The 27,510-nt window shown below is 39.7% G+C and overlaps 1 protein-coding gene across 1 annotated transcript in view; it reads left to right on the forward strand.

The window, feature by feature from the left end:
• acbd6 (acyl-CoA binding domain containing 6) overlaps positions 1–27,510 on the forward strand; it is a 36,618-nt gene that overhangs the window by 1,213 nt on the left and 7,895 nt on the right. The window contains exons 3-6 of the mRNA XM_055020573.1: positions 244–340; positions 3,098–3,174; positions 7,260–7,365; positions 11,016–11,105. Of these exons, the coding sequence (XP_054876548.1) occupies positions 244–340; positions 3,098–3,174; positions 7,260–7,365; positions 11,016–11,105 (370 nt within the window). The remainder of the gene's footprint in view (positions 1–243; positions 341–3,097; positions 3,175–7,259; positions 7,366–11,015; positions 11,106–27,510) is intronic.

Genomic DNA, 27,510 nt, shown 5'->3' on the forward strand with positions numbered 1-27,510 from the left:
TTTAATTTATATGGAAGTTTGAATTTGGGTTAAAGACAGGAAAAATTAAGAAGAGTAATTGCCCTCATGTAAAAATGAAAAAAAAAGAAAAATTCAGTATTACAGGCTTTTGTAGATTCTGACTTCATTGGTCAGGTATGTTGTTGTAAGGATTGTTTTTTACTTTGAGTCTTTCATAAAATGCCCATCTAATCCTAGATTTAGCGGTCCTGAATAGTGAACAACACTGTATTATCATGACAGGCAAGCCTGGAAGCAGCTTGGAGACATGCAGTCGGAGCAGGCAATGCAAGAATACATTTCCCTTGTCAACGTGTTAGATCCCGAGGGTGCCACAAAGGTAAAAACACAACCACTTCTGAACATCCAGAGATGATCATTTATAGTTTTCTGGATCTTGACATACCATGCAATAATTAAGACTCATCAAGGTTTCTGGATATATTTGGTGTTCCAAGAATAGAACCAATAATATGATGTGACGTTTGCATTTTCAGTGTTTAGATCTGTCTGTGTTGAATATAATGCCTTTCTGTAAACCCTTTCTGGTCCTTCATTGTTAACCTTGTTGTGTGCAAAGCATAGTGAACGGATGTAGTGTAGTTTCTCTGCCAGCAGATGTCACTGTCATATTGTATTTTGTCACTGTTATATTGTAGTTTTTTGTTACCAAATTATTTTATACAGTACATGCAGCTTAAAAAATATAAGTTGAAATACATGTATTTTCTTTTGACAGTAACTTTAAAACAAATTAATGTAAGGAAAACTGATCTTTATTTGTCTGCTAGTTTGTATGTAGTTTTTCATTTCCCACTGCGTGATGTGATTTGACTGTAATGAAAGTTGACTGTCATGGACACGTTGTCCTTTGAGACAGGAGAGTACATATTAAGTCTATGTTTTACAAAAAGCACATTTGTCTCTCATCACAGCCTCCAAATTTAAACATTGCTAGCAGTCGTTCCCTTTTCCTGTCCCTCCATCAAAACTTTAACACATTTTAAAAACCACATTTATCTGTTGCTCGCTTCAGCTAATGGGTGCATGTTCATTTAAAACTGCTTATTTCCGCTTGAAGTAAAGTTTGCTTATTTCCGCTTGAAGTAAAGTTTGGAGGTAGCATTGATATGACCACAGAACATTAAATCATTTATGTTGTTTAGCACAACCAAGAGCTGGAGGACTGTTTTTTTGTTGTTGTTTTTTTGCATCAGAATGCCAATATTTTTAAAACAAGTTCAATTCCAAGAAGCAGCTATTGAGCTTTCTATGGTAGTTCACTGTTCACTGGTGATTATTGGAAGTCAAAAATATGAGTTTCATCTATATGAGTTTCATCTATGCTTTAACTCAGTTTTAGATTACAGGTAATTGTTTGTGGGTGTTTTATTTATATTCTGTAGTCAATTATATGTGTCTATGTTGATCTGTAAGTTTTAATCAGCTCTCACTTGGAGAAACTGGAGGAATTTACCCTGAACTTTTCACAGTGTACACAAAGTGCATTTTGTTTTGAGTTTGACAAAAATCTGAAAAGGTGAGAGATTTGTGCTTTGACACAAAACTTGGGATGTAGAGGGTTCTTTTTCTTTTAGATTCAAAACTACCTTTATTCAGGAACCTGCTGCAGAAGTATAATAAAGTAAGCTAATAATAATAAAAATGTTTGTAGGAGGGGTTTTATAACCTTCTCCTTGTTGTAGAGGATTATGAAGCTGTGTGCAGATAGATGGAAATAAAAAAGAATGTCTCTACTATTGACTGCATGTTTTTGAAAGTCTAAAATCATTTCATGTTGGTTACATTTTGAAAATTGCGAAGAACAAATAGAAAAGTGTACTAATGGCTGTTAACACTAGGAGTAAGTATGAAGTTACAAATATTACGAGCAGAATATCTGACAAATGAGCTAAGGTTGTTTTTCTTTCTTCTGAAAAGAAAAGAATAGTGGATTCATCTCACATGTTCTTTTTGACCTACAGTTGTGCTTAAGCTACTTCTTTTTCTTTTTATCGTCCACTGGCACTCTGTCTGTGCCTCCAAATCATCTTTCCATTTTTAGCCCCAGAGGCCTTTTTCTTTATGTTCCTCGCTTTTATTCATTTCTTCCTCTTTTATGTCCCTTTTTTAATAGTATCACTGTCCACCACAATTGAAACCGTGTCACATTTCTCTTCAGCCATTCTGTGCAAGGGAAAATACTTGCTGACTCGGCCTCATAGAGGACAACCCTGCAAAAGCTCATACCACCCACGCCTCCAAAAAAGAAAAAGAACCTGATTGCATTAGTGTTAACAAAGCGTCATGGCATGGCTGGAGCTATTCTTTTGGAGGCACAGTTAAATGGTGTAAGTAGGAGTGCATAGACAGAGGAGCAGGGTAGAGAATAATAGCCACAATTTGACCTCTGTTCCCCTCTCCAATTGTTAAGCAGACACTGGCTTTATATTACATTATAAGGTAGAGAAGCAGGGCCGGTGCATCAGCGAATATTCTGAGTTTCTGAAGTGAATTAGTTTGTCCCAAAAGTGCACGGATAGTTGTTTTGCTCCCTCTCTCCCCGTTCCCTGAAATCCGATTTGTGCTGCTCCTTTTGTGAGTCAAGGTTGGTTAGTGAAGAATAGCCTAGGTAATAAATTCTTTGCCCAACTGGATGTTCAATGGAATTAAATGAAAACACAGATGATTAACAAGAGTCACAAACTGAGGTGCAGTGCACGTTATTATGTTTGCATTCATTTTGGCACTTGTTCATTGGAAATGAGGTCAGACCAACAACACAGGAGAGTTTCTGAGTATTTACGAAATTACATACAGGATGTGAAATACACAGACTGTTAGAGAGGGGGTACTTGTGGAGGTATTCATGGTGAATAGACATGTCTGACTCTTTGTGTTGAGTAAATACAAAGCAAACCTCTGCTCAAAGAGGGTGGCGACTTTGACAGGTGGTCAGCACAAATGGTCGTGCTTGAGACAAGCCATCACTGCACTGTAAACTGGTAACTGTCGCTTACATTTGTATGTTAAATACGAGATTTAACTGAAAACTGACTCAAAGCTGGATTCAGATTTTTCTGTGTTATTCTTACAGCAACGACGAGGAGCTGAAAGAAGAACAGGTTTTGGAGGAGCAGCAGTCAGCTCTTTATACCAGGAGGAGATGATAAGGTATTTAAATCAGAGGCAACACATACAAGTTGAGATGCACCAATTTAGCAGGGTTAAAATGCAATACACCTAAGCATTTATTGCTGTCATCACTCCTAATTGTGGATGATGTTTCTAAATAAAGAAGACTCCAGCTTAGCTATTCTTGCTTTCAGTTTTTATTAATAAAGTCAAAAGAAGTGTAGAGATGTAAGAAGTCACTTAAAAGGAAGCCACATTCTCCAACCTATGATACCATGCGTAAATGCATCAAGTCAAGGACTTGATGGAATCTGTTGAGATATAAATCTGTTAATTATTAAATAATTAACTCAGCTTACTGTACTGTTTGATAACTAGGATCAATGGAATGTATGTGTGATTGTATTGAAAGGATTTTTGTTAAAATGAGGTTACATTTGTTTTGGATAAACGCTCTATAAATAAAATTGAACTGAACTCAACTGATATTCATACTGCAAAAGAGAGAGAGCGAGACTTTCAGCAGACAAAAGGAGGCTGAAGCTAACTGTTTTGAGCTTTGGAAAGCTCAGAGTTAATGTATGGATATACCTATGAATAAAACAGAAAATTTACTCACATGTCGCCTCTGTTAGTATTATATGTAATTAATGACTCCATCTGACAGCAAGGCAGTTCATATAGTCTCAAATATTATATTTCTTAAAGAGAAACTGAAAATCAGAAACTAGATTCAAAACTCTTCAATCATACACTAGAATTTGCTTGTTTATTCTAATGGGAAATGTAAATATGTGTTCCTCACATAGAGCTCTGTACTGCCTTTGTGTGTAAGTATTTCATAGATTCTTGTGGAGCTGTATCCCTGTTTTAAATCCCAGGTCAACTTAGTGAGCTTGGCATTGTCAACCACTAGACTTGACGTTGTATTTGATTACATTCAACAGACGGTAACTGGAGTCGCAGGTCTGGAAATGTCACGCAGTTCTGATTTATGTTAATGAAAACCATTCTCCATTTACTCCTGCCTGGCAGACTCACTGAAGCTTGAAAACCCCATTTTCAATTCAATGCAAAAAGAGCTTTTTGGAGATGGAAATGAGATGTGTGAATCCTGCAGGTTTCCTACTAAATGGTTGTACATGATTAGTATGCATATTTTCTGTAAGAAGCGTTCGGAGTCTTCCACAATTACACAGGCAGGGCTATGGAGATGCACCGAATACTGCAGAGCGAGGTTGCTACAGACGGCTTACCAGGGCGATGTTCCCCTGGTGATATCCAGTCACAGCAAAGACTCATGGGGATCCTGTCACAAGGATGATATTAACATGACACAAACACACCTGAGCAGACAGAGTCATACACTTCATGCTGTATGTCCACGTGATTATCATCCGAAGTCATGCATAACCTCCCAGAGGTGATGAACTCACTGCTCTGCTGCTCTTCAATTTCCTCTTTCTCACACATAAACAGCCTCCATATTAAACAGCTGAACACCTGTTAACCAGGCCGATTTAATTGCTCTGCTCACTCAACCTCCACTCGTGTGTGTGTATGTGTGTCTGTGTGCGTGTGTGTAAGGTTTATAGATGAAAACAGGATTGATTCTCAACCGCTGAACTGATCGGAGGATTCGAATGCTGCATTTGCAATTTACCAACCACCTGCAAGATGGATTCCGATAAAAGCGAGCTCTTTGCAGCAAGCCAAACCTTTGCTATTTCAGTTCTCATTGTTTCAGGTGCTTCTGTCGAAGCTCAGGTCTTACGAGGGAGCAAGATGAGAAATTGTGTGAGTGTACGTGTGCCTTTGATGGATTATGTGGCCGTATTGTTGATCACTAAAACTCAGGCCAGGTAGATGAGTATTTTTTTTTTACCAGTGTGACCAGCTTGGCCTGATGGATGAAGGACATATCTGCCAGTACACCACACTGGACATACACACAATGTGTTAGCACATAATGTTCCCATACATGCACATCCTACATACACAAACAGTAAAAACCTTGGCACTGCCGTGATGACAGAGAAGCCTGTGACCTTCGCAGCATGTGTTACACTGTTGTGGATGTCGTGTTATTTTTAAGGCCCACATTAATCACTTGTTTGAGTATGGCCTGTTGCTTTGCATCTGTGTATTTGGATTCCTTTGTCCTATTGTGCTAAAAGTTATTGTCCAAATAATTGTTTGTTTGTGTGTGCCTTCATTTGTAAAATAATTTTCATGGTTGTTTATAACCCCAAAGCTCCCTGCTGTGTATGTGTGTGTGCGTTCTTAGTCGTCATTCATATGTATGTGTCATGCCAGCCCCATCTCACCATCAACTAAAGACGGATGACTCGGTCTATTGATTAGTTGCCGGGGGAGACGGATGGTGGCCACGCATCAGGCAAGCTTTGGGGTCATGATGGCCATCAGACAAGGAAGTGGGCGTGGTCCACCACAGGGCTTCATGAATAAACATAGCTGCAGTAATCAGGAGTATGTAAATGAATGTGCTGATACATAACCCTCCTCTGATAAAAGCGTGATGAGTTATTCATCATTCACCACGAGCAGATGAAAAAGAGTAAGTGAAGACAAAAGAGCTGTATCTGAGAAATTGAAGGAAAAGAAGTGTGGATTATTAATAAAATAAGGAACCACTGAGAAAACTCTTTTTGTATCTGTTTTTTTCTTACAGAAAAAGGTAACATACTTAACTTTTAAGTTTAATCTCCCCTGAGTGTGGTGTTAAACTGATCTGAGCTACTCAACATTTTTTGATTTTGTTTTTCTGTACTACCGTCTTTTACCCGATTAAGCATGAAAATGATAGTTTTTACAAAATTCCTCAGGCTTTGAAAGCTGTAGTTTAGGTCTTGTGTAATTTTCTCAAACAAATGTGTGTGTCTGTGTGTAAATTATGTAATCTGAACCTTTTTTTTGTCTTGGATTAACTGCACTATGCATAGGTGCTTGATTAATGTTAGCATTTTTACTGTATTTTGATTTGACTCTGATATTTTTACTCAATATATTTCAGTTCAAGTCAAGTAGATCATGTATAGAAAAAAAACTTGCAGAAAAGAGCAGTTCTGCTCTTTGAACATCATATAACTCAATGACTATTGTTTCAGCTGCTTTCTTTTGTTGTTTTATTATTTTTTGAGCAACACGGTTCTCATTTTCTACCATAAACAAACTTCTTTATTAAAAAAACTTTTAAAATCAAAATCTGCTAAGAGTATGAATAACTTCAGGCTTAACTGTATCACCTACCGATGGTTCAGTTGTGCTAAATATGTTAGCGTTCATGTAGTGTAAGTGTGGCTCAAGCTAGCTGGGCTCTCAGGAGTTTTCCATGCCCAAAGCAGCACAGGAAGACAACTTGAGGACATAGGGGATTTGTGTTGACTGAGTGACTCTGTAGGAGCAGTAGGAGCATCAAATATGCAGGTTTTCTTTCAGACAATAGAGCACTAAATTCAATTAATTTGAATGGCTTGGGTGGGTAAGAGGGAGTGGAAAGCGTAAAGCTCTAAATGAGATTTTGCACCCCTCCTTTTTACCCAACATCTCTCCCACCTTCACCACACCCCCAAAGCACTCCTTCCTGTCCCCAAAGCAACAAGGTGATTAGAGACAGTGAGATATAATTAGAGGTAGGATGGTGCCACTGTGTGTGCCTCTGTCCCTTGGGGATGTGGTATGTGTGTCTGCCGCTGTGAAATCAGATGGTTCAGTATCATATGTTGATAGTGTTAAATTTCTGATGATTCAAAACTGATGTCATTACTACTTTTGTAGCGTATGTTTGAATGACGTACAAATCAGGAAGGAAGTTTAAGTTCACTGACTGGCAAAGGACATATATATATTGGAGAATATTTTGAGAAGGAAAATAACTTTAATGTCGATGGTTTTCACAAATGCATTTCTTGCAAGTTGTAAGCAACCAAAAATAATATACAACCAAAACAATCTGTATCAAAACTTGAGTTGCACAGGGATTTACCCACTAATCTACAAAGACTTAGTGACAAAAAATTATCGTTCTTATTTTCCGGTTTTGTAAAAAAAAAATTACAGCATAATTGTTGTTGTTTCTGTTTTTCCTCCTGTCTTGTTCTCAGGGAAGAGGACAAGAACATCTTTGACTACTGCAGAGAAAATAACATCGAGCACATCAGGAATGCCATCAGCACACAGAAACTGGATGTCAATACCAAAGACGAAGAGGTACAGATCCAAAAAACATGTAAAGGCTGACATAGTTTCCATGTGAGATTTGCTTTAAATAGACAAATTATTACTTTATTATTAGACTGCTATTTCTATACAGTTGTCCTGCTGAGGACTCTTTCAGCAATATTTTGCATATACAGCAGTGGAAAAAAATTAAGAGACCACTTAAAATGATCAGTTTCTCTTATGTTACTTTTTATAGGTATATGTTTGAGTAAACGAACATTATTCTTTTATTCTATGAACTACTGACAACATGTCTCTGAAATTCCAAGCACAAATTTAGTATTTATCTGCAGAAAAAGGAGAAATAGTCAAAGTAATAAAAAAGTTGCAGTTTTTCCAGACGTCAAATAATACAAAGAAAACAAATTCATAATCATTTAAAAACATCAATACTAAAGTTTTAACTCAGGAAGAGTTCAGAAATAACTATATGGTGGAATAACTATGAGGTTTTCATTGTGGTTCAGTGCAGATGTCTCTTAATTTTTTCCAGAGCTGTATGTGTCCAGCTCAGTGACTTTGCTTGGACGTGCTGTAAAGATACAGCGGCAGACCTTGCAGCTCCATCTTAGTTTATACATAGAGATTTCTGTACTCACTCAGACGTTAGGACTAATAGTTAGGGCTGAAATTTCTAAAACTGCAGGAATGCCGCTGCGATGATCAGGTGTTTCCTGGATGGATCGTGAAATCCATCCGTCTGCTTCTGATTCATTATCAGACGAGCCAACTGGCCCTCTGCCCTTTCTTCAATCACCGCCACTCTTCACAATAAACAGGCATCCATCCGCTGAGCTCACAGTCAAAGGCCAGATGGTTGAGCCATCTCTGCTGAAAAGGCTTGTCTAGCCACAACTATCGTGTTCTTCTAATTCTTTGTTGTTCTGCCCACTAGACAGCAGAGGGCAGTGGTGACGTTTCAGCTCAAAATAGTGCAGGTGAAAAGAAAGGGGCTCTGTCTCACTACTTGTTTTATGAGTGTGGATCAGAAATATAACCTCAGTTCAGTTCTTGTATTGAATGTCAATGTTAAAGTTTGTGGTATATTTTCAGCACATGTAAACAAATGGCTTAACTTTGTCTTTAATCTAAAAAGTGTTTGTAGTTATCATCAGTTTGCTGCTGTGTGTCCTGAATCTGTCAGTGAAGCAAAAGCAGTGGAATGATGATTAAAACTGTTAAAAATAATCATGGAAGGCATGAAAACAGCAAAACACAAAACCGAACTTTAAAAAAAACTTTACTTTCTCGAAGTATTATGATAACTTGATATAGAATAGAAATAGAGTTATGTGATGCTACCCCTCCCACACTTGTTGCTATGCACTGGCAGCCAGTTAAGTGTAAAAAAGAGGCTGCTAAAGATGTAATTGGTCGTTTGGTAGCTAAAAGAAGCACCACTAATCAGGCTTTTTAAGGTGCAGCAGATTTAGTTGACAAGCTGTTTTAAAGTAATTAGATGATATAAAAACATTTTTATTAAGAAGATAACCATAAAAACATGTTATTTTTACTTCTTGTCATTAAACAATTGCGATCCTAAACCACAACTTGGCAAATTCACGCAAGTAAAATGCCAGAGTTGTAACATGCAAACCTTTGAAGCTAGATGTCAATGTTTCAATGACAGGAGGACTCAAAATAAGTTTTCACATCTGGCTTGCACAACAAGTGTTTATGAATGTTTAATTGTTCTTTTTTTTAATGTTAAAACCTTTGCCAGCTTTATTATCTGCTAATTTTCTTGTGGAGATGTGTGTCTTTTTTTGGAACATGTCCAACTCTTTGCATTAAGATAAATAAGTTTTTCTTACTTAATCAGACAGTGCTAAAAAAAATACCCTCCCTGTGGTCTGAAGAGCACTAATTTAGCCATGATTTAGCGCGATCTCTTGTACCAGTTCAGTCTTCTACATGATTTAATTAGGGTTTTATCACTGCTGGACCTAAGAGCCATCATATTTCTGAGTTTGTATTCTTCAGTTTGAACCACGAAGCTCTGATGTGCAATGAAAAAGCATGCAGCACTCTGCAGCAGAGCACCTTAAAGAGAGAGTGAGGGAAGGCAACATCGGTATTCTGACCTGACTTATAAGTAGCCATTTTAACATGCAGCCTTGGTGATCAATATAATTTAAGCAACAGAATTGGACTTGCAGAGTTTGCTTCACCTAATTGGCCTCATTGAAAAATGAGCTCTTGAAGTTTTATTAGAACAAGAATCTTAGACCCAATGAAAGGGCTTTGGGATAGTGTATGTGTAAGAAGTGCTCTTTAGTGAATGTGTGCCTGATTCTGGAGTTTGTCTTGTAGCTTTTGTAGCTTTTAACCAATTCTTCTCCACACAAATCAAGATACAGCACCTCAAAAAAGTGTTCATAACCCTCATATTTCTTCACATTTTACCACAAACATTTGTGTCTTTTATTGAAATTTTATGTGAAGAGTCCACACAAAGTAGTGCATGAATCTGAAGAAGAAAAGCATTGTTTTTTTGTTTTTGTTTTAAAAAAAACACCCTAATAAGATTCTGTAAAATGTAGCATGCACATGTATTCAGCTCCTTTTAGTCATTTATTCCTAATAAAAATTAAGTTCAATTAACTGCCTTCAAACTTTTCTAATTAGTAAATGGAGTCCACATGTTTGTAAATGAATCTCAGTCGAAGCTGTGCTAGATGGCTGTTCAGTGAAAGGCTCAGAGGCTTGTTTGAGAACATTAGTGAACAAACAGCTTAATCCTGAACAAAAACCACCTCTGACAGGTTAGGGTTACGGTTGTGGGCAAAAAGAAGCAGCCACGACGCCCCCCGTAACTTTGAAAGAACAGCAAGCCCTACAGCTCATGTGGAAGAATATGCTAATAGAACAACTGCTAATTGTGCTCTCCACACATCTTGCCTTTATTTAAGAGCAGAAACAAACTATGGTTGGAAGGAACCTTCAAGAAAGAAGGCTGTCTGTATGTTATCTCCTCTCAGAGATGAGATTAAATATTTTGGCCTACATTCAACAAAGAAGAATATTAAGATTAATAACCTGCACACACAGTCCCCATGGTAAAATTAAAATAGTGGTGGCAGCATCATGCAGTGCTTATTTTGCATTTAGCAGGGACAGACAAGCTGGTTTGAGTTAATGGGAAGAACGATGGAGCTAAATGCTGAGCAACAGTGAAAGAAAATATGTTGGAGGCTGTGAAAGACTTTAAATGTTCCACTTTCCAACAGAACAACAAACCCAAACATACATCCAGACCTACAGAGGAATTGCTAGATCAAAGTTTTTTAATGTATTAGAATGCCCCAGCCAAAGTCCAAACCTAAATCTTGACATTGGTGTCTAGAAACGTTCCCTTCAATTTAAGGTAATTTGCAAGGTAATTTGCAAAGAAGATTGGACTAACATTTCAGTCTCTAGATGTCTATAACTGGTGGGGGATTGGCCCAAAGGACTCACAGAGGTAATTGCAATAAAAAGTGATTCCACAAGTATTGATTCATGAGCTGCAGATATAAGTGCAGGCTATACTTGTCAAAATACTATTTGTAAAAAAATTTGAATATCAGTCATCATTATTCCGCTTCAAAATTATGCAGCTCTTCAAGTTTTTGTGATTTGTGTGTTTGTGTTGGCAGGGTCGGGCTCTCCTGCACTGGGCCTGTGACAGAGGGCACAAGGAGCTGGTGTCTGTCTTGTTGCAGCACAAAGCTGACATCAACAGTCAGGTAAGCAGAAAACCTCTCTCTATGTTTATAGAGTTTTTCAACGCCTACATAGTACATAAACAACAAACAAAGGGGCGTGCTGTGGTGGTGCAGGGGGGTTAGCATGCCCCACGCCTGGAGGCCTCAGTCCTCGACATGGACGTTGCGAGTTCGACTCCTGTTCCCGGCGACCTTTGCCGCATGTCTTCCCCTCTTTCCTGTCTGCCTACTGTCAAAAATACGAGCCACTAGTGCCGCAAGAACTCTTCGGAGAAAAAAAAAGAATACTGTAAAATCTGCTAATAGAAGTAGGGAACGTTGTCAAACATAAATAGTCTTATTGCATATAATATGCCCTGAAAAACCAACAGTGTTTTAGTATTAGTATCAAGTATTTCTCCTTGATACTAATGTGTAACTATCAGAAAAAGTCCAGTTTGAAACCTTCTATTTTTAAATCAGTTAATTAAATGACAACAGGGTAGATTCTTTCATTAAGTTATTTAGTTTGGATCCTTCTTTGTCACTGGAATTTAGAAAGTTGTCCATTATTCAAGGTAAAAATTAAAAAAAAAGAAAAAAGCTGAATTTCTAAAAAAGAAACCAAAAAAACCCAGGTTATTTGCACCAGACATAATTATGGGTTTTGCTTTCTTTATTAAAAGCAGAGATCCTAATGTACAGTCAAACATAAAACTCAGTGACCACATATGTCAATCCAGAGTGAAGTGAACTTACTACCACTGAGTTGGTATTTTCAGATATCTGGGATGCAAAGATCCCCTTTACAGAAGAGCAACACAATGTGGAATTTTTTTCTGTTTTTTTTTCAGGATCTTTTTGGAGCAGATCTGTTTCTCTCAACTGTTTAGTTACTTCAGTTTAATTTAATAAAGCTATTTCTTATGCATATGGAAGACATTTTTCCAAATGCCAGGGGAGATGGGAAAGTTGTGAGATTTTCTTTTATAGAGCAGAGCTTTTTTTTTTTTTTTTTTTTTGCATCTGCTCAGGTAAAGCACAAGCAACCTGTGAAATCCCCAGCATCCCCATCAGCCAACCCTTTTGTCTCTCCATCCCTTTCAGAAGGTCACCTTTAATTCACTTTGTTCCACACATAAATCCCTCAGGGCTTTAGCAGACACTGGTAGCTGGTAGCTAGCCTGGTGTTTAGACTCTCAGAGGTTTAGCAGCATCCAGCAGGCTTTAGCTTAGGCAGTAAGCTGGCTCAGCTGCACATCCGAGAAATTACTCCTCTTCCCCCTGCCCACCGCCGTGGCACGGGGCGGCTCACCGGGCTGCTCGCTGAGGTTTTAACTGCGAGGACAAATCAATTGGAAGTAATCAGGCAAATTGTTTTTACGTTGCACAACCCACATAATCAGGACATTTCACAAATGACTTTCTCTTTTGTGGTCATGTGTGGCCCCTTTTGTTTGTGAATGCTCCCAGCGAGGGGGTGGACGTAAGAGTGGAATAAGTACAAAACAATTCACTCATGATTTACAGCCGCGCCAAGATGGTTCAAGCACAGCTGGACCTGTGTGAAAAAGGAGGGTTTTTTTTTTTGTTTTTTTTTTCTCCTTTCAAAACGTAACACATTCACAGTAATTTATTTCTAATTAATGTGAAAATTGGCTGATATTAGAGTCTCACATTATGCCAACTTTGAGTGAAAATATGACAGTATCACAATACTTTTACAAAAAAGTTAAAGCAGAAAATATACATTTTAGAATCATTTTTATTTAAGCAACATTCCTGCCTTTGCTATTGTGGTATGGCATTAATTATTACTGTGATAAAAATATACATGCTTTTTCTGTAGTCATATATAGGAGACGTTCCCACTAATTTAGCTGTAGGCTTCAAGTGCTTGTTGCACACAATATTACCTATTTTTGCTTTTTTTTCTCTCTCTCTCTTTAAAGAGTAAGACTTAGAATGACAATTAGCCCTGTGCAATATATGTCACAGGGCATGCTTGACACCACATTTTAATTTTAATGATCCTATGAAGAGTTTTTTGTAACTGTCCATTCATGGAAAACTTCAGGAGATTTTTGTTGTTATTTTTTTAAAGTGAACTTTCATCGGACATCAAAGCACTGATCTCTTCATTAATTCAGGTCATTGGGAACTTTCCACCTGTTGCTCTCTCAGGTGTCTGAGGAACTGTCCAGTGAAGGAGACTAAATATTAAAAAAAATTGTAATTGGAGTTACTGGGGACAGATTTATGTGGTGGCAGAGAACAAAATACAATCAGCTAAATCATATCACTGTCAAGATGCCAATTATCTCACTATGTTTAGCTTATCAAACAATATACTTCTAATTAGAACATGTTTGAAAATCCTCTACTTTGAAAGGAGCCAAAATAAATCAAGTGAGATAGGGAAGATAAAAAAATGTAATAAAGGCTTTTATACATGTGTCCTTTTCCCCCAAAGCCTCTGACATGAAACAAAGACACTTTATGGTTGTACATGTCCATGAGAGAAACAGAGGAATGTTTGGCTTGTTTTCGGGCTATTAAAGCATCCAGTAATCTCCCTTGACCTCTACCAACTGCTGAGCAACCAGTAAATAAAGATCAAACATGATTTATGCTTAATTTGTTGATTAAAACAGGGGGGGGGCTTAGGAGTTAAAACAAAAAGTATTATTATTTGCTTGGCAGAGGAGGAAAATCGTTGGAAAGTAATCAACTGATTGTTTTAGCGAATTGTTCCCAAACCCTGGTAACCTGCATTAAGAGCTTGTTTGATAGTTAATCCAGGATCAAGGGACCACAATAGGTAGCTGCGTGAGTTTGAATACGCAGATCACAGATCGGCCACCTGCCAGCTGCAGAGCTGGCTCTGGTGTTTGTACGGTACATTAAACCTCACCATGTTCCCGCAGCTAATACTCCCTGAAAAAGTGGGGCAGGCTTCACCAACCGTGGGGTACAGAGGCAGTAAAACCTTAATTCACAAAACGCTGTAAACTGAAGTTTAAATAATTGACCTGTTGTTCAGACCAGAGTATATAATAATGAATAGTAGAGTGTAAATATCCAACATGCCTTCATTCTAAAGCAACATGGAAAACCTGATCCATTCAGCAAAAAGATCATAAGTAATTAAGATTTAAAAGTTTGGTGTTGGTGTGATTATTTTCAAACCATCCAGCTGCAGTTTCTTGCAGGTATTATTGAAATATGCTTAGATGAACCCAAACGTCCTTAAAACTCCCCTGGGTAATGTGTGCAGAAACCTTTAAGTAACAGCAGTTGCATTCTCTAACAGTGAGCTTCACAGATTTGACTGCATGGTGGTCGGTCCTGGTCCACCTCTGTTCACAGGTCCAGGTTTTTTTTTTTTACTTTATGTTTGTTAATCTGAATGGCGATGATGACAAGTTTTTATTAGTTTGTCCTTTTTATAAACATTTTTACACATATTTATCAGGAGTGCCAGTAAATATAGGGCAACCTGTGTGTTTTTGCGCTTCATTCATTTTAGCACAGACTGCTAAAAACAAGGGTTGTGTTCTTAATTGTCTTAACAGAGCTGTTGACTTGTAGTTCTATTGAATTTGTTGTAGAGGCGCTTTGATTTTGTCAGTAATGTCATTGGTTTTTATTACACCATATTATGTTTAGAACGTTCTAAAACATTTCAGTTTGCTCAGTTATATAACTAACTGTTACTAACTACAGCTGTATCTAAATGAGAAATATCTAAACTACAGCAGATCTACATATATAATATATATATATATATATTATATATATAATATATATATATATATATATATATATATATATATATATATATATAGCTGACTGGATAGCTCAATACATAAGGCATCAGTATATCACCCGAGAGGGCAGGGTTCGAATCCAGTCTGGGTCCTTAGGCAAGACCCTTCAAGCTACTGCCTACCTCATACCATGAGAGATACTAAGTTGCGTAACATGCCGGCTCAGACGTCGCCGGCCAAACAAGGTCTGCGTCAGGTGTTGGGGAACCAGAGCACCTTGATGACAAATGGGCTACTGGAACAAGACGGAAATGGGCGAGAGATGAAAATGTGGATCTGTTGGAATGCTACTACTCAAGTAACCCTAGTGAGAGAGGTTACATGCAAAGACTGGGGAAGGAATGGTTACTTCGACATCCCCAGTCAACACTAAGCGCTAAACACTAGTAGTGTTCCAACATCCGCAAACGGCAAACTGCTATCACAACTTGAGATTGACGAGATACAACACAAATGCTACGGCAAAAGGGAGGAACCCGGATGTCAGGACTGTGGGGACTTAACTACAAGTCCCCACCCAGTGAGGGGATACACGGCCCAATGAGCGAAACAGACTGAACGAGACAGCTGCTGACCTGAGAGAGGAATCATGACCCGAATGACAACCAGGCCTCCCCGGCGCCAATTACAACGGCTGAGTGAAGTACCATCAGAAAGTCTCATTGAGAATGTGAATGCAGCATTGAGAACGATCCCTACCAACACCATAACAGAAACCAATGAGCTGATCTACAACTCAGCATCAGTGATCCTTGAGATACTTGGCTATAAGAGCAACCATGAGACCCAATACCCACCATGGAAAAGACGGTTTGAGGCTAAAATCAAGGTAACAAGGAGGGAAGTGAGCCAACTGTCAGAGCTCCACAAGGGTACAATGAAAAGACCAGTACCCAGAAAGTACTGGAGCAGACCCACCAAGGCTGGAGACTGAACAATACTGGAAAGGCATATGGGAAAGGGAGGCGTCCCACAACAGCAATGCACAGTGGCTGATCTCTCTACGAGAGGACCACAGCAACCTCCCTGAGCAAGCCCCGGTAACCATCACTGCGACAGATGTTCAAGAAAGAGTCTCAGGCATGAAAACTGGACAGCACCAGGGCCTGACATGATCCATGCCTACTGGCTAAAGAAACTCACTGCTCTCCATGAGCGACTGGCAGCCCAAATGAACCAGCTGCTACAAAGTGGGACTCACCCAAGTGGGACTCACCAAAGTGGTTAACTGAAGGGCGGACAATCCTAATCCAGAAGGATCCATCAAAGGGTCCAGTCCCACCCAACTACCGACCAATAACTGCCTCTCCACAACCTGGAAGCTCATGTCGGCATCATTGCGGCCAAGATAAGCAAACACATGGATAAACACATGAGCACGGCACAGAAGGGTATCGTGTAAATACCAGAGGAGCCAAACACCAACTCCTCGTAGACCGCACAGTTGCCCGAGACTGCAAAACCCGACACACCAACCTGTGCATGGCTTGGATCGATTACAAGAAAGCCTATGACTCAATGCGCATACTTGGATCATTGAATGCCTAGAGATGTATAACATCAACAGATTCTGAGAGCCTTCATTGCAAACTCGATGAAGCTGTGGAAAACCACCCTTGAAGCCAACTGCAAACCACTTGCACAAGTGTCCATCAAATGTGGCATATACCAAGGAGATGCTCTGTCCCCGCTACTGTTCTGCATAGGCCTGAACCCCCTCAGCCAAATTATCAACAAGACTGGCTACATGGATGACATCAAGCTGTATGCCAAGAGTGAGCGAGACATCGACTCACTGATCCACACCACCAGGATCTACAGCACTGATATTGGGATGTCATTCGGACTAGAGAAGTGTGGTCGGCTGATCACAAAGAGGGGGAAGGTGATCCGCACAGAAGGAGTCTCACTCCCACAAGGAACAATAGCAGACATAGAGGACAGTTACAAGTACCTAGGTATACCACAAGCAAATGGCAACCTCGATGAGGCCACAAGGAAAGGAGCCACAGCTAAATACCTCCAACGAATAAGGCAAGTCCTGAGAAGCCAGCTCAATGGCAAGAACAAAATCCGTGCGATAAACAGCTATGCCCTGCCAGTAATCAGATACCCTGCTGGAATAATTAGCTGGCCAAAGGAGGAGATAAAAGCCACAGATATTAAGACTAGAAAGCTACTAACCATGCATGGAGGGTTCCACCCCAAATCCAGCACCCTGAGACTGTACACGAGCCGCAAGGAAGGAGGCAGAGGACTAGTGAGTGTGAGAACCACTGTCCAGGACGAAACAACTAAGATCCATAAATACATCAGGGACAAAGCCTCAACAGACAATGTGCTCAGTGAATGTCTCAGATAACAGGGAACGGAGGTTGAGGTACCAGAGATACCATCATGGGAGGACAAGCCCCTACATGGGATGTACCACCAGCAAATAACCCAAGTGGCTGATATCAGTAAATCCTACCAATGGCTGGAAAAAGCTGGACTCAAGGACAGCACAGAGGCCCTCATCCTGGCCGCCCAGGAACAGGCCCTAAACACCAGAGCAATAGAGGCCCAGATCTACCACACCAGACAAGACCCAAGGTGTAGGTTGTGCAAGGAGGCCCCTGAGACAGTCCAGCACATAACAGCAGGGTGCAAGATACTGGCAGGGAAAGCGTACATGGAGCGACATAACCAAGTGGCAGGCATAGTGTACAGAAACATCTGTGCAGAATATGGACTGGAAACCCCGAGATCAAAGTGGGAAAAACCCCCAAAGGTGGTGGAGAACGCCAGAGCTAAGATCCTGTGGGACTTCCAGATCCAGACAGACAAAATGGTAATGGTGAACCAACCAGACATTGTCCTAGTGGATAAACAACAGAGGAAAGCCGTTGTGGTTGATGTAGCAATACCAAGTGATTGCAACATCAGGAAAAAGGAGCACGAGAAACTGGAGAAATACCAGGGCCTCAGGGAAGAACTGGAGAGGGCCTGGAAGGTGAAGACCACAGTGGTGCCTGTGGTCATCGGGGCCCTCGGGCAGTAACCCCCAAACTGGAGCAGTGGCTACAACAGATCCCAGGAACAATATCAGACATCTCAGTCCAGAAATGTGCAGTCCTTGGCACAGCCAAGATACTGCGCAGAACCCTCAAGCTCCCAGGCCTCTGGTAGAGGACCCGAGCTCAGAGGATAAGAACCACCCGCGGTGGGTGAGAAGGGAATTTTTTTATTTATTTTTTTTATATATATATATATATATATTATATATATATAAAATTGTAAAGTTTTTTTTTTGGGAACAGGTCAAATTGAATATTCAAGAATGTCAAGATTATATTATCTTCCAAAATAGCTGGAAGGCTTGCTCATGTTAGAAGCATATTTACAGGCAGCTATATCTATTATAAACTTTTTAATTTAATCGTTATTTACCAAGAAGAGATGCGTGTCTTCAACTAGAGAAACAACACAGACACAAAGTTTACTAACTGTGCTTGATGCTTGGCTTTTTATTAAACTGAACAACCATGTATAAATACACTTCTTGATGTAGAGGAAAAGATGCTACTGTGTCTCAAAAGGATTAAAAAAATCAAGCAAACAAAACTACTCAGTTGATTGCAAAAAATAGACTAATTTGGGTAAAAAGCTGTTCTGTGCATCAATAAAACCTGAAAGGAGAACAGTAAACAATTTTCCTTGAGAACAAAATTCAAATTCAGTTCAAAAATACATTATTAACCCCAAATGTAGATTAAATGTTGCTGTAACTTATATTATAAAGGTCTCTTCTGAGAATTGTTCTAGATGCTAATGGCTGAGGGCCAGAAGGAGTCAGTAGTACAGCAGCTCTGAAGAAACGCCTGATGACAAGACATTACACTCGCAACAACAAATTTGTAGAAAATGTGCAACATCTTGCTGGGTTTAGCAAAATAATAGGATGCCTTCGGTAAAGTATGGTTTAGGTCTAAAGGATATTTAATTGGACATGTTTGTTTTCACGGTGACATTACTGATATGTGTGTTGTAATTACATTTGGCTGAGATATTTAGATATATAAATATAATGATCAAAGGTGAAGGTGAGAAGCTTGGGAATGCTTTTTGTCAGTGGAAAGTCTACACAACACAAGTGTGTGAGTTTGCTCTGCTGGTGGTCATTGCTGTCCAGCTGCAGTAATCCCAAATCTATGCACGCTCTCACACCCACACATTCACTTTGTCCCTCACACATGTTTTTGTTTTCCAGTTGGAAATCCCAACCTCTCTTCTAACCTTACCATCAAGCCTTAGGATTACTATGGAGATATGCATTTGAAGATATCACATGCCAATTAATATGAAACGGGGTTAAAAAAGGCCCTGCTTTGGGTGCTTTGGGTCTGTAATGCTGCAGGTGATAACAATGGCCAAAAATGGTCAAATGAAGACATTCACAATGCGTGAGTCAGTCTGTGATTACAGAGAGGCTGTGTGACAGAGAGTGGGGATTAGGCTGACAAAGAGGATAGACAGGTGAGAGACAGGTTAACCCAACAGCAACACAATGCCAGGAAGGAAGGAAATATTGAGGTTTGACGTAAAGGGGGGCTGATGGGAAGAAAAGGCAGCGCTGGTGTTAAACACATGTCTGTGTGTTACATGCTTCTACTTGTTCCGGCTTTTTTTCTTTTTTTTTTTTTTTGGCATTTTGCACGACTCTGTTTCTCCTCTCCTCATAACTCTGCCCTGCCCCCGCACCCCGGTTCCCTTCAATCCAACCCTCCCTGCCTTTGCCCCTGCTTTGTATTAAAACAACATGATCCATGAGGCAGGGAGAGCGACTCGCAGCACCGCTAATTCTAATTAATCCAGCGTGGTGGCTCAGCCACGGCAGGCCCCAAGCACTCACAGTCTATCAGATAGAAATTCATAACTTAATTGAGGTCAGAGCCTCAAGCCGAACGAACAAAAGTCTCCAGCCAGGACCAGCTAGATCAATAGTAATAAATATCTGACTGGGTGGCCTTCAGTTGGTGAATACACAACAAATCTCATGCACACAGTTTGCACTTGAACCCCTTACAGAAATGTGGACAGTTTTATTGTGTGTGTGTGCGTGTGCGTGTGTGTGTCAAATAGGTCTTTCAAGACTTTTATCATTGCATTTTCAAATCTGTGTATATCAATATTTTTTTGGCAAGCAAATAAAAAAGAAGCAATGTGTCTGTAAGGTGTTGGATCATAGCACACTGCATAAAGCCCTGGTCCAACACTCTGCTGGAGTGTTGGAAGACTGCCCTTCTTATAAAGTTTCCTCATTTGACATTTTTAGGAGTGCAGAATACTGTCCTGAATCTTCTAGTTCAGTACAATTCAGTCTTCGCAACAAATCTGCGTTAAGGCATTTTGCAAAGCCAACTGATCAAATTGTTATCCATTTAAATAGAATTAAAATTGGTCAAATTGGACTTTAAGTCCAGCCTTAAAGTTAAATTCTGATTAATTTACATTGAGTCCTGTTCAATCCAAATTATCATAGGATTCAGTTTATCAAAATCTTCATAAATGGGTTTGTCCAGGAAAAAACCAGACTAAACACAGAAGCACTGATTCTGGAGTACTTCCAATTGAGAAACAAAAACAGATTTTAAATTATGTTGACATCTGTTAACTGTGAATAATATAGTATGTAGTCCATTCAATCAATAAAATTATGGAAATGTTTCAATGTAGCAAGAGACTGGATCCTTGAGAAATGAAAAGTTACACAAGATGAAGCTGACAAGTCAAAATAAGTGTTTACTGATGAACTGGGATCCTCCTAAAAATAATCTGCCAGTTGGGTTTTAACCATTTCATCAAAATTGGGTGTTTCTATGGGACCTTCCATTCTGACATTTGTAAATATGGAAAAACTTTTTAAAGTTTTAGAGGATTTAAACATTGTTCACCCATAGTTGCCCAGAGATTCTCAGCCCCTGATTTTGTTGCCCAAAGATAACCATTTATTGAAAACAAATCATAAGCTAATGTATAAACCATTACAGATTTAACTCTTCATGGTAGTTCCCAATGAGCCAAGTTAAATATGATAATGTTAAAGCACTGATAGTGTGAAATTTCTTATTGTTGGATTCAGGTTAAAGCATTGCGCAGTTTTGCAGGATGTTGTGTTAAAAGCTGAGCAACTTGAGCACATTCTCCTTCATCCCAATGGTACACTAACCAACCAAGACACCGCCAACAGTCTCATTATTGGACACAGATGTCGGATCCAGTATACCTGAAATGGTACCTAATTTGTTAGGATACCATTTCAGGTGTTATTCCAGTTGAATTAAGTGATATACCCGCTTATATTAAGTGATATAAGCGGGTATGTTGTAAGTTGATCAGTATTAAGTAAATTCCATTTTGATGTTTAAGAAAAAACTAAGAAGTATTTTTTTAAACTTTTGCATAGATTGCGTGCAGATGAGATGTTCAGGTAAAGCTCAGGCTGTTTCTTGGCAAACAGAGATGACCTAATCCTCTCACCTGAAATGGTATCAACTGTTTGTGTGATAAAATCGGCCAACACACACCTTGGTGGCTGATTGAAATTCTATGGCGGAGGCATTATTACACATTTGTATCCCTCCCCTTTCCCAGCACTGCCTTCTATAACTAATGGCTCAGTCAGTCCAGTCATAACAAATATCCAGCAAGATTCGTCATAACTGTGTGTGTGCATGTGTGTTTGTGTGTGAGTAATTGTGCATCCCATCGTCTTGAATGTAAAGGGTCATCAAGAGAGGAAAGGCAGGAAGGTGGGAACTTAAGCAGCTGAAAGCTTCTGAAAATGTACATCAAAATGAGATGTAAAATAAAAGTGATGGAAAAATAATGGTAAGTATTTCATGATCTCTATTCTCACATTTCACATTTGCCTTTTTAAGTTAGGCAACTGGAAAAGTTAAGTTGCGATTTAGGTTTTTGTTTTCTTTATTCCATTTCTCTATATCGCCTTAAAGAAATGATACATTTTATAGCATATTTACATGCCAATATATATAAGGACAATAATGTGATGGCTCCATAGAAAGGCAAAGAAAATCCATAACAGCACATTTAGATGCAGACTAAGCAGATGCTGTTTGTAAGCACTGCACTTCTACCCTATCTTTGCTGAAAGAGCCTGAAAGAGGCTTTCTGCAGCCAGTTGTAATTGTACAAAACAGTAAATCAGAGAAATAAAACATAATTTATCAAACTTTATGTTCTAAACTGGAAAAAAAAATTCACATCTCTCTCTGCTCACCTCTTGAATTGCTGGATTTGTGTGAACGTCTCAGGTCTACAACAGACCCCGATTGTTTGTGTACCAGTAGCCGACACGGATAAAGGGGGACATGGTAAATGAAGGGATTTTTCTAGATGTTTCGTGCGCTCACTGGCTGGTAGGCAGCAAGTGATGCCAAGAGTCTCCTCTCCTGAAATGTAGCAGTTTAAAATGTCCCAGTTAGAGAAAAATAGAGGAAATTAGAGAATTAGACAGAAGAGCCTGTGCAAAATACACCAGGTGGAAGAAGTCATAAGAAAAAAAATATTATTTTATATATATTTGTGTGTGTGCCAATCCATGACGAAGTAATACAAGCTAACTTCCCATCTTTCTTGAAACATAATGATCCATCCGTTGATTAGTCCACCTCTCCTGTTATTCATCTGTCTGTCGTTTGTGTGTCAATCATCAGTTCAACCCTCATATCCATTGATCTATCCATTTGTCAATTTTTCTGTTTATCCATCCCTCCATCCTTTAATTATCTATCATTCCACCCAGGATACATTATCCTGGGTGGAATTATCCATCTACTTGTCAATTCTTTCCATCCATCCATCCATCCATCCATCCATCCATCCATCCATCCATCCATCCATCCATCCATCCATCCATCCATCCATCCATCCATCCATCCATCCATCCATCCATCCATCCATCCATCATCCATCCATCCATCCATCCATCCATCCATCATCCATCCATCCATCCATCCATCCATCCATCCATCCATCCATCCATCCATCCCCATCCATCCATCCATCCATCCATCATCCATCCATCCATCCATCCATCCATCCATCCATCCATCCATCCATCCATCCATCCATCCATCCATCATCCATCCATCCATCCATCCATCCATCCATCCATCCATCCATCCATCCATCCATCCATCCATCCATCCATCCATCCATCCATCCATCCATCCATCATCCATCCATCCATCCATCCATCCATCCATCCATCCATCCATCCATCCATCCATCCATCCATCCATCCATCCATCCATCCATCCATCCATCCATCCATCCATCCATCCATCCATCCATCCATCCATCCATCCATCCATCCATCCATCCATCCATCCATCCATCCATCCATCCATCCATCCATCCATCCATCCATCCATCCATCCATCCATCCATCCATCCATCCATCCATCCATCCATCCATCCATCCATCCATCCATCCATCCATCCATCCATCATCCATCCATCCATCCATCCATCCATCCATCCATCCATCCATCCATCCATCCATCATCCATCCATCCATCCATCCATCCATCCATCCATCCATCCATCCATCCATCCATCCATCCATCCATCCATCCATCCATCCATCCATCCATCCATCCATCCATCCATCCATCATCCATCCATCCATCCATCCATCCATCCATCCATCCATCCATCCATCCATCCATCCATCCATCCATCCATCCATCCATCCATCCATCATCATCCATCCATCCATCCATCCATCCATCCATCCATCCATCCATCCATCCATCCATCCATCCATCCATTCCATCCATCCATCCATCCATCCATCCATCCATCCATCCATCCATCCATCCATCCATCCATCCATCCATCCCATCCATCCATCCATCCATCCATCCATCCATCCATCCATCCATCCATCCATCCATCCATCCATCCATCCATCCATCCATCCATCCATCCATCCATCCATCCATCCATCCATCCATCCATCCATCCATCCATCCATCCATCCCATCCATCATCCATCCATCCATCCATCCCATCCATCCATCCATCCATCCATCCCATCCATCCATCCATCCATCCATCATCCATCCATCCATCCATCCATCCATCCATCCATCCATCCATCCATCCATCCATCCATCCATCCATCCATCCATCCATCCATCCATCCATCCATCCATCCATCCATCCATCCATCCATCCATCCATCCATCCATCCATCCATCCATCCATCCATCCATCCATCATCCATCCATCCATCCATCCATCATCCATCCATCCATCCATCCATCCATCCATCATCCATCCATCCATCCATCATCCATCCATCCATCCATCAATCAATCAATCAATCAATCATCTGGAGGTTTAACTGTAAAGCTATTCTTAAAAAAATGTAAATCTCTGGAGAAGAATGGCATAATACTGACATGAAACAATGCATTGTAGGCCCTGCTTTAGTTTTTATGGTGTCTTTGTAACATAAAAAAAATGCTTGGACTTTTAAGTTGCCAAACCTAAAGAGTATATCAATGTTTCTGAGATGGACACCATTGTATTGTTTGTTGTATACAGAGAAGAACACTTTATTGTTGTTTGATACTCATAATATTTAAATTGCAAGATTTGTAATGGAATGATTTAGCTATTTTTGCTGTTCAAAGTTTTTCTTCTCCACTTACATCCGAGTGAACATTATTAACTGTTAGACATAAGTATTATTTTTAGCTTAATATTTAGGTTTGTGAAGGTCTAATTCCATTAAAGATGGATTTATAGCTAAGGAGTCTTGCAGATTCAAAGTGCAAAATATTATGCTCAATCTAAATCAGTCTAAAATTTTTATTTTAATAGGCCGCGTTCCTGCCAAGCCATTTATTTGAACACTAAGATTAGCTGATGCAAGAACGGCAGTTTTGCTGCTTAGCAGCTGTTCTGGTTTCTATGCGACATTGGTTGAGCTTAAGATGGTTCTTTCTGAGGAAGCAGGAATGAACACATACCTCTATAAAAGTTCATACAACCACACAAAAGGCACAATATTCACCTCTAACCGCCTTTGACATTTTAGAAGTGACACTGTAAGCTGCTCTTACAGGATTCATATTTAGTACTTGCTGCACATTAGTCCAACTCGATGAAATGAGAAAGCTGTTGCCAAGCTGTGTTAAAAGCGCCTATCAGACACAGAAACAGTTATGAATTTATAATATGAGCACTCAGAAAAGAGCCAGCAACTTGACAGTAATAGTGCAGCCTAAAGAGCCATTCAAGCAGGTAACAGTCCTCTTTGCCATCATCAGCTGTTGTTTCTTTCTTATTGGCCACTCACTGGGCCTTGCCTACACTCAACTATTTGATTTCCATCGTTCTTAACCATCCACATAAATTGTCAGGCGCATTAAAGCTGTCCTCGACTGTTTCAGACAGAGAGAGGGGGCAGAGTGAGGGAGTGTGAGCTGGATTCAGACAGCCAGGGGAGGGGACAGGGCTGAGGAGAGAGAATAAACAAAGTAAGTGTTTAGCCTTCCATCAGTCTCCTGCAGTACTCAGCTTTATGAGTCCCTCTCTCCAAATGCCTCAGCCACAGCCCCCACTGCTGGCATTGATTTTCATATTACACTCTTTTATGTATTTATTTATTTCATATATTTCTTTTTAAACATCATCGATGAGCCGCAGGAGGACAGACGGGGCCTCTGGTGAGGTTAATTCTGAGCCTCAGCCCTATCCTCCTCTTTTGATGGCTTTAATGGAGGCTAAGGTGTCCCATGAGGATAAGCAAGCCTAGTGACATGGAAGGGGAAGAAAAAAATGTTGGGGGAAGATGTGCATGAAGAAATAAGAACGAGAAGCAAATTTGATGAAATCCCAGTTTCTTTTGTTTGGTGGGACAAGAAAGTCAAAATGACGTGTTCAAGATATTTCAATAAACCTGTCCTGGATAAAGCATTGCTATTGTCCTAGACTGGCAGGGTTTTTACAGGGATGCATTTCCATCAAGAAGACACCAACGAAAAGTATCCAAAACATCCAATAGATTTTTATTGGTATATAGAAGTTGTGTATTTTTATTTATTTATTTTTTTTTTCTCTTTGGTGGTTTGAATCAGAGGGGGCAGGGTGAAGTTCCAGGCAAGTGAAGGACACTTCCTGGATGTGAAGGACAGGGAGTTTGGTGTCAGGCTAATCTGGCCGTGGGTGGCAGCGCTCACATAATGAATGGTTAAACTCACCTCTCCCTGCACACAGACAGATGCCTAAATCTGATTACAGCTGGCCCCAGATCCTTTTAAGAGGGGGCCTTTTTAAACACTCACCAGCAGGATAACTGCACATAGATACAAAGGGCAAATTCATGTGCAAGACTATGTCTAACCTACTTTCAGAAACGCATTGATAAAGACTTTTTATTTTTGATATGATGGCTGCCGTATTTATATGCCAACACCTTATATAGTTAATAAAAGTTAAGCCATATAGATGTCAGAATCTTTTTCCGTACCTGATATCCAACAGGATAATAAAGATATGTAACTTAACATGGAATTTATTTAGGTTAAGAAAGCTATAAAGTTGAATTCTATTCTATTCTATTCTACTATAATGTTTGGAGCACCTGAAACATGCCAGTCTTTATTACTTACGCGAGAAGATATTTTCTGTCAACTGCAATCTTTAATAAGATTATGATTTTATATAGAACATACTGAACACCTTTAGCAGGTGAGTTTTGATATGACTTATTGATGGTTTGGCTCATAACACATTTCACTGCCATTGTCTAAAAATTGTTCTACTGCCTAATAAATGTAGCATGTTGCTTTGAACAAGATTTACCTGGGAATATTTGACTACAGTACAGTACTTAAAACAAATCATAATACACACACATATCTATCTATCTCTCTGTCTGTCTATCTGTCTGTCTGTCTGTCTGTCTGTCTGTCTGTCTGTCTGTCTGTCTGTCTGTCTATCTATCTATCTATCTATCTATCTATCTATTTTTTTGTTTTGTTTTAATTGAATGTTTTAAACACAGTATCTTTAAAAACTGGTTGCCATGCACAAACTGTGCATTTTAATGCACACAAAGTATGATTTTTGATTTTGGCTCTGTAGTCGCTCCTCCAGATTTACTTATGATGCCGTATAGGAGGATCATCTCTTCCATCCTGATCTGCATTCGGCTTTCTGATTAATGGCACCTACTCGTCATAACCGTATCTCTTGGAATCTGCATACCAATGATCCCAGTCCCCTATTGATTCCCCTTCATCCAACCCACACACACATTCATCCTCCGTCCCCCAACCACTGTCATTATAAAAGTCAGCAGCTGCTGCATGCATTGATCATAAATCATAATTGCTTGTTCATTTTTCCCTACTTGTTTAATGTTGCTGTCAGGGACAGCAGGAGGAGAAAAGGAGGAGGCGGGAAGGGAAGAGAGGAAGAAAAGCCCAAAGAAAGTTTACTGCGACACAGAAAAATGAGCTAAGAAAAGAGAGCCACAGGAAAAATCACTTTAGTGAGACAAGTATGTAAGCCTATTCCACCTCGGTAGTTAGTTC

The sequence above is a fragment of the Poeciliopsis prolifica genome, unplaced genomic scaffold (assembly GCF_027474105.1).
Source record: "Poeciliopsis prolifica strain line A6 unplaced genomic scaffold, Auburn_PproV2 SCAFFOLD002, whole genome shotgun sequence".
NCBI classification, from domain to species: domain Eukaryota; kingdom Metazoa; phylum Chordata; class Actinopteri; order Cyprinodontiformes; family Poeciliidae; genus Poeciliopsis; species Poeciliopsis prolifica.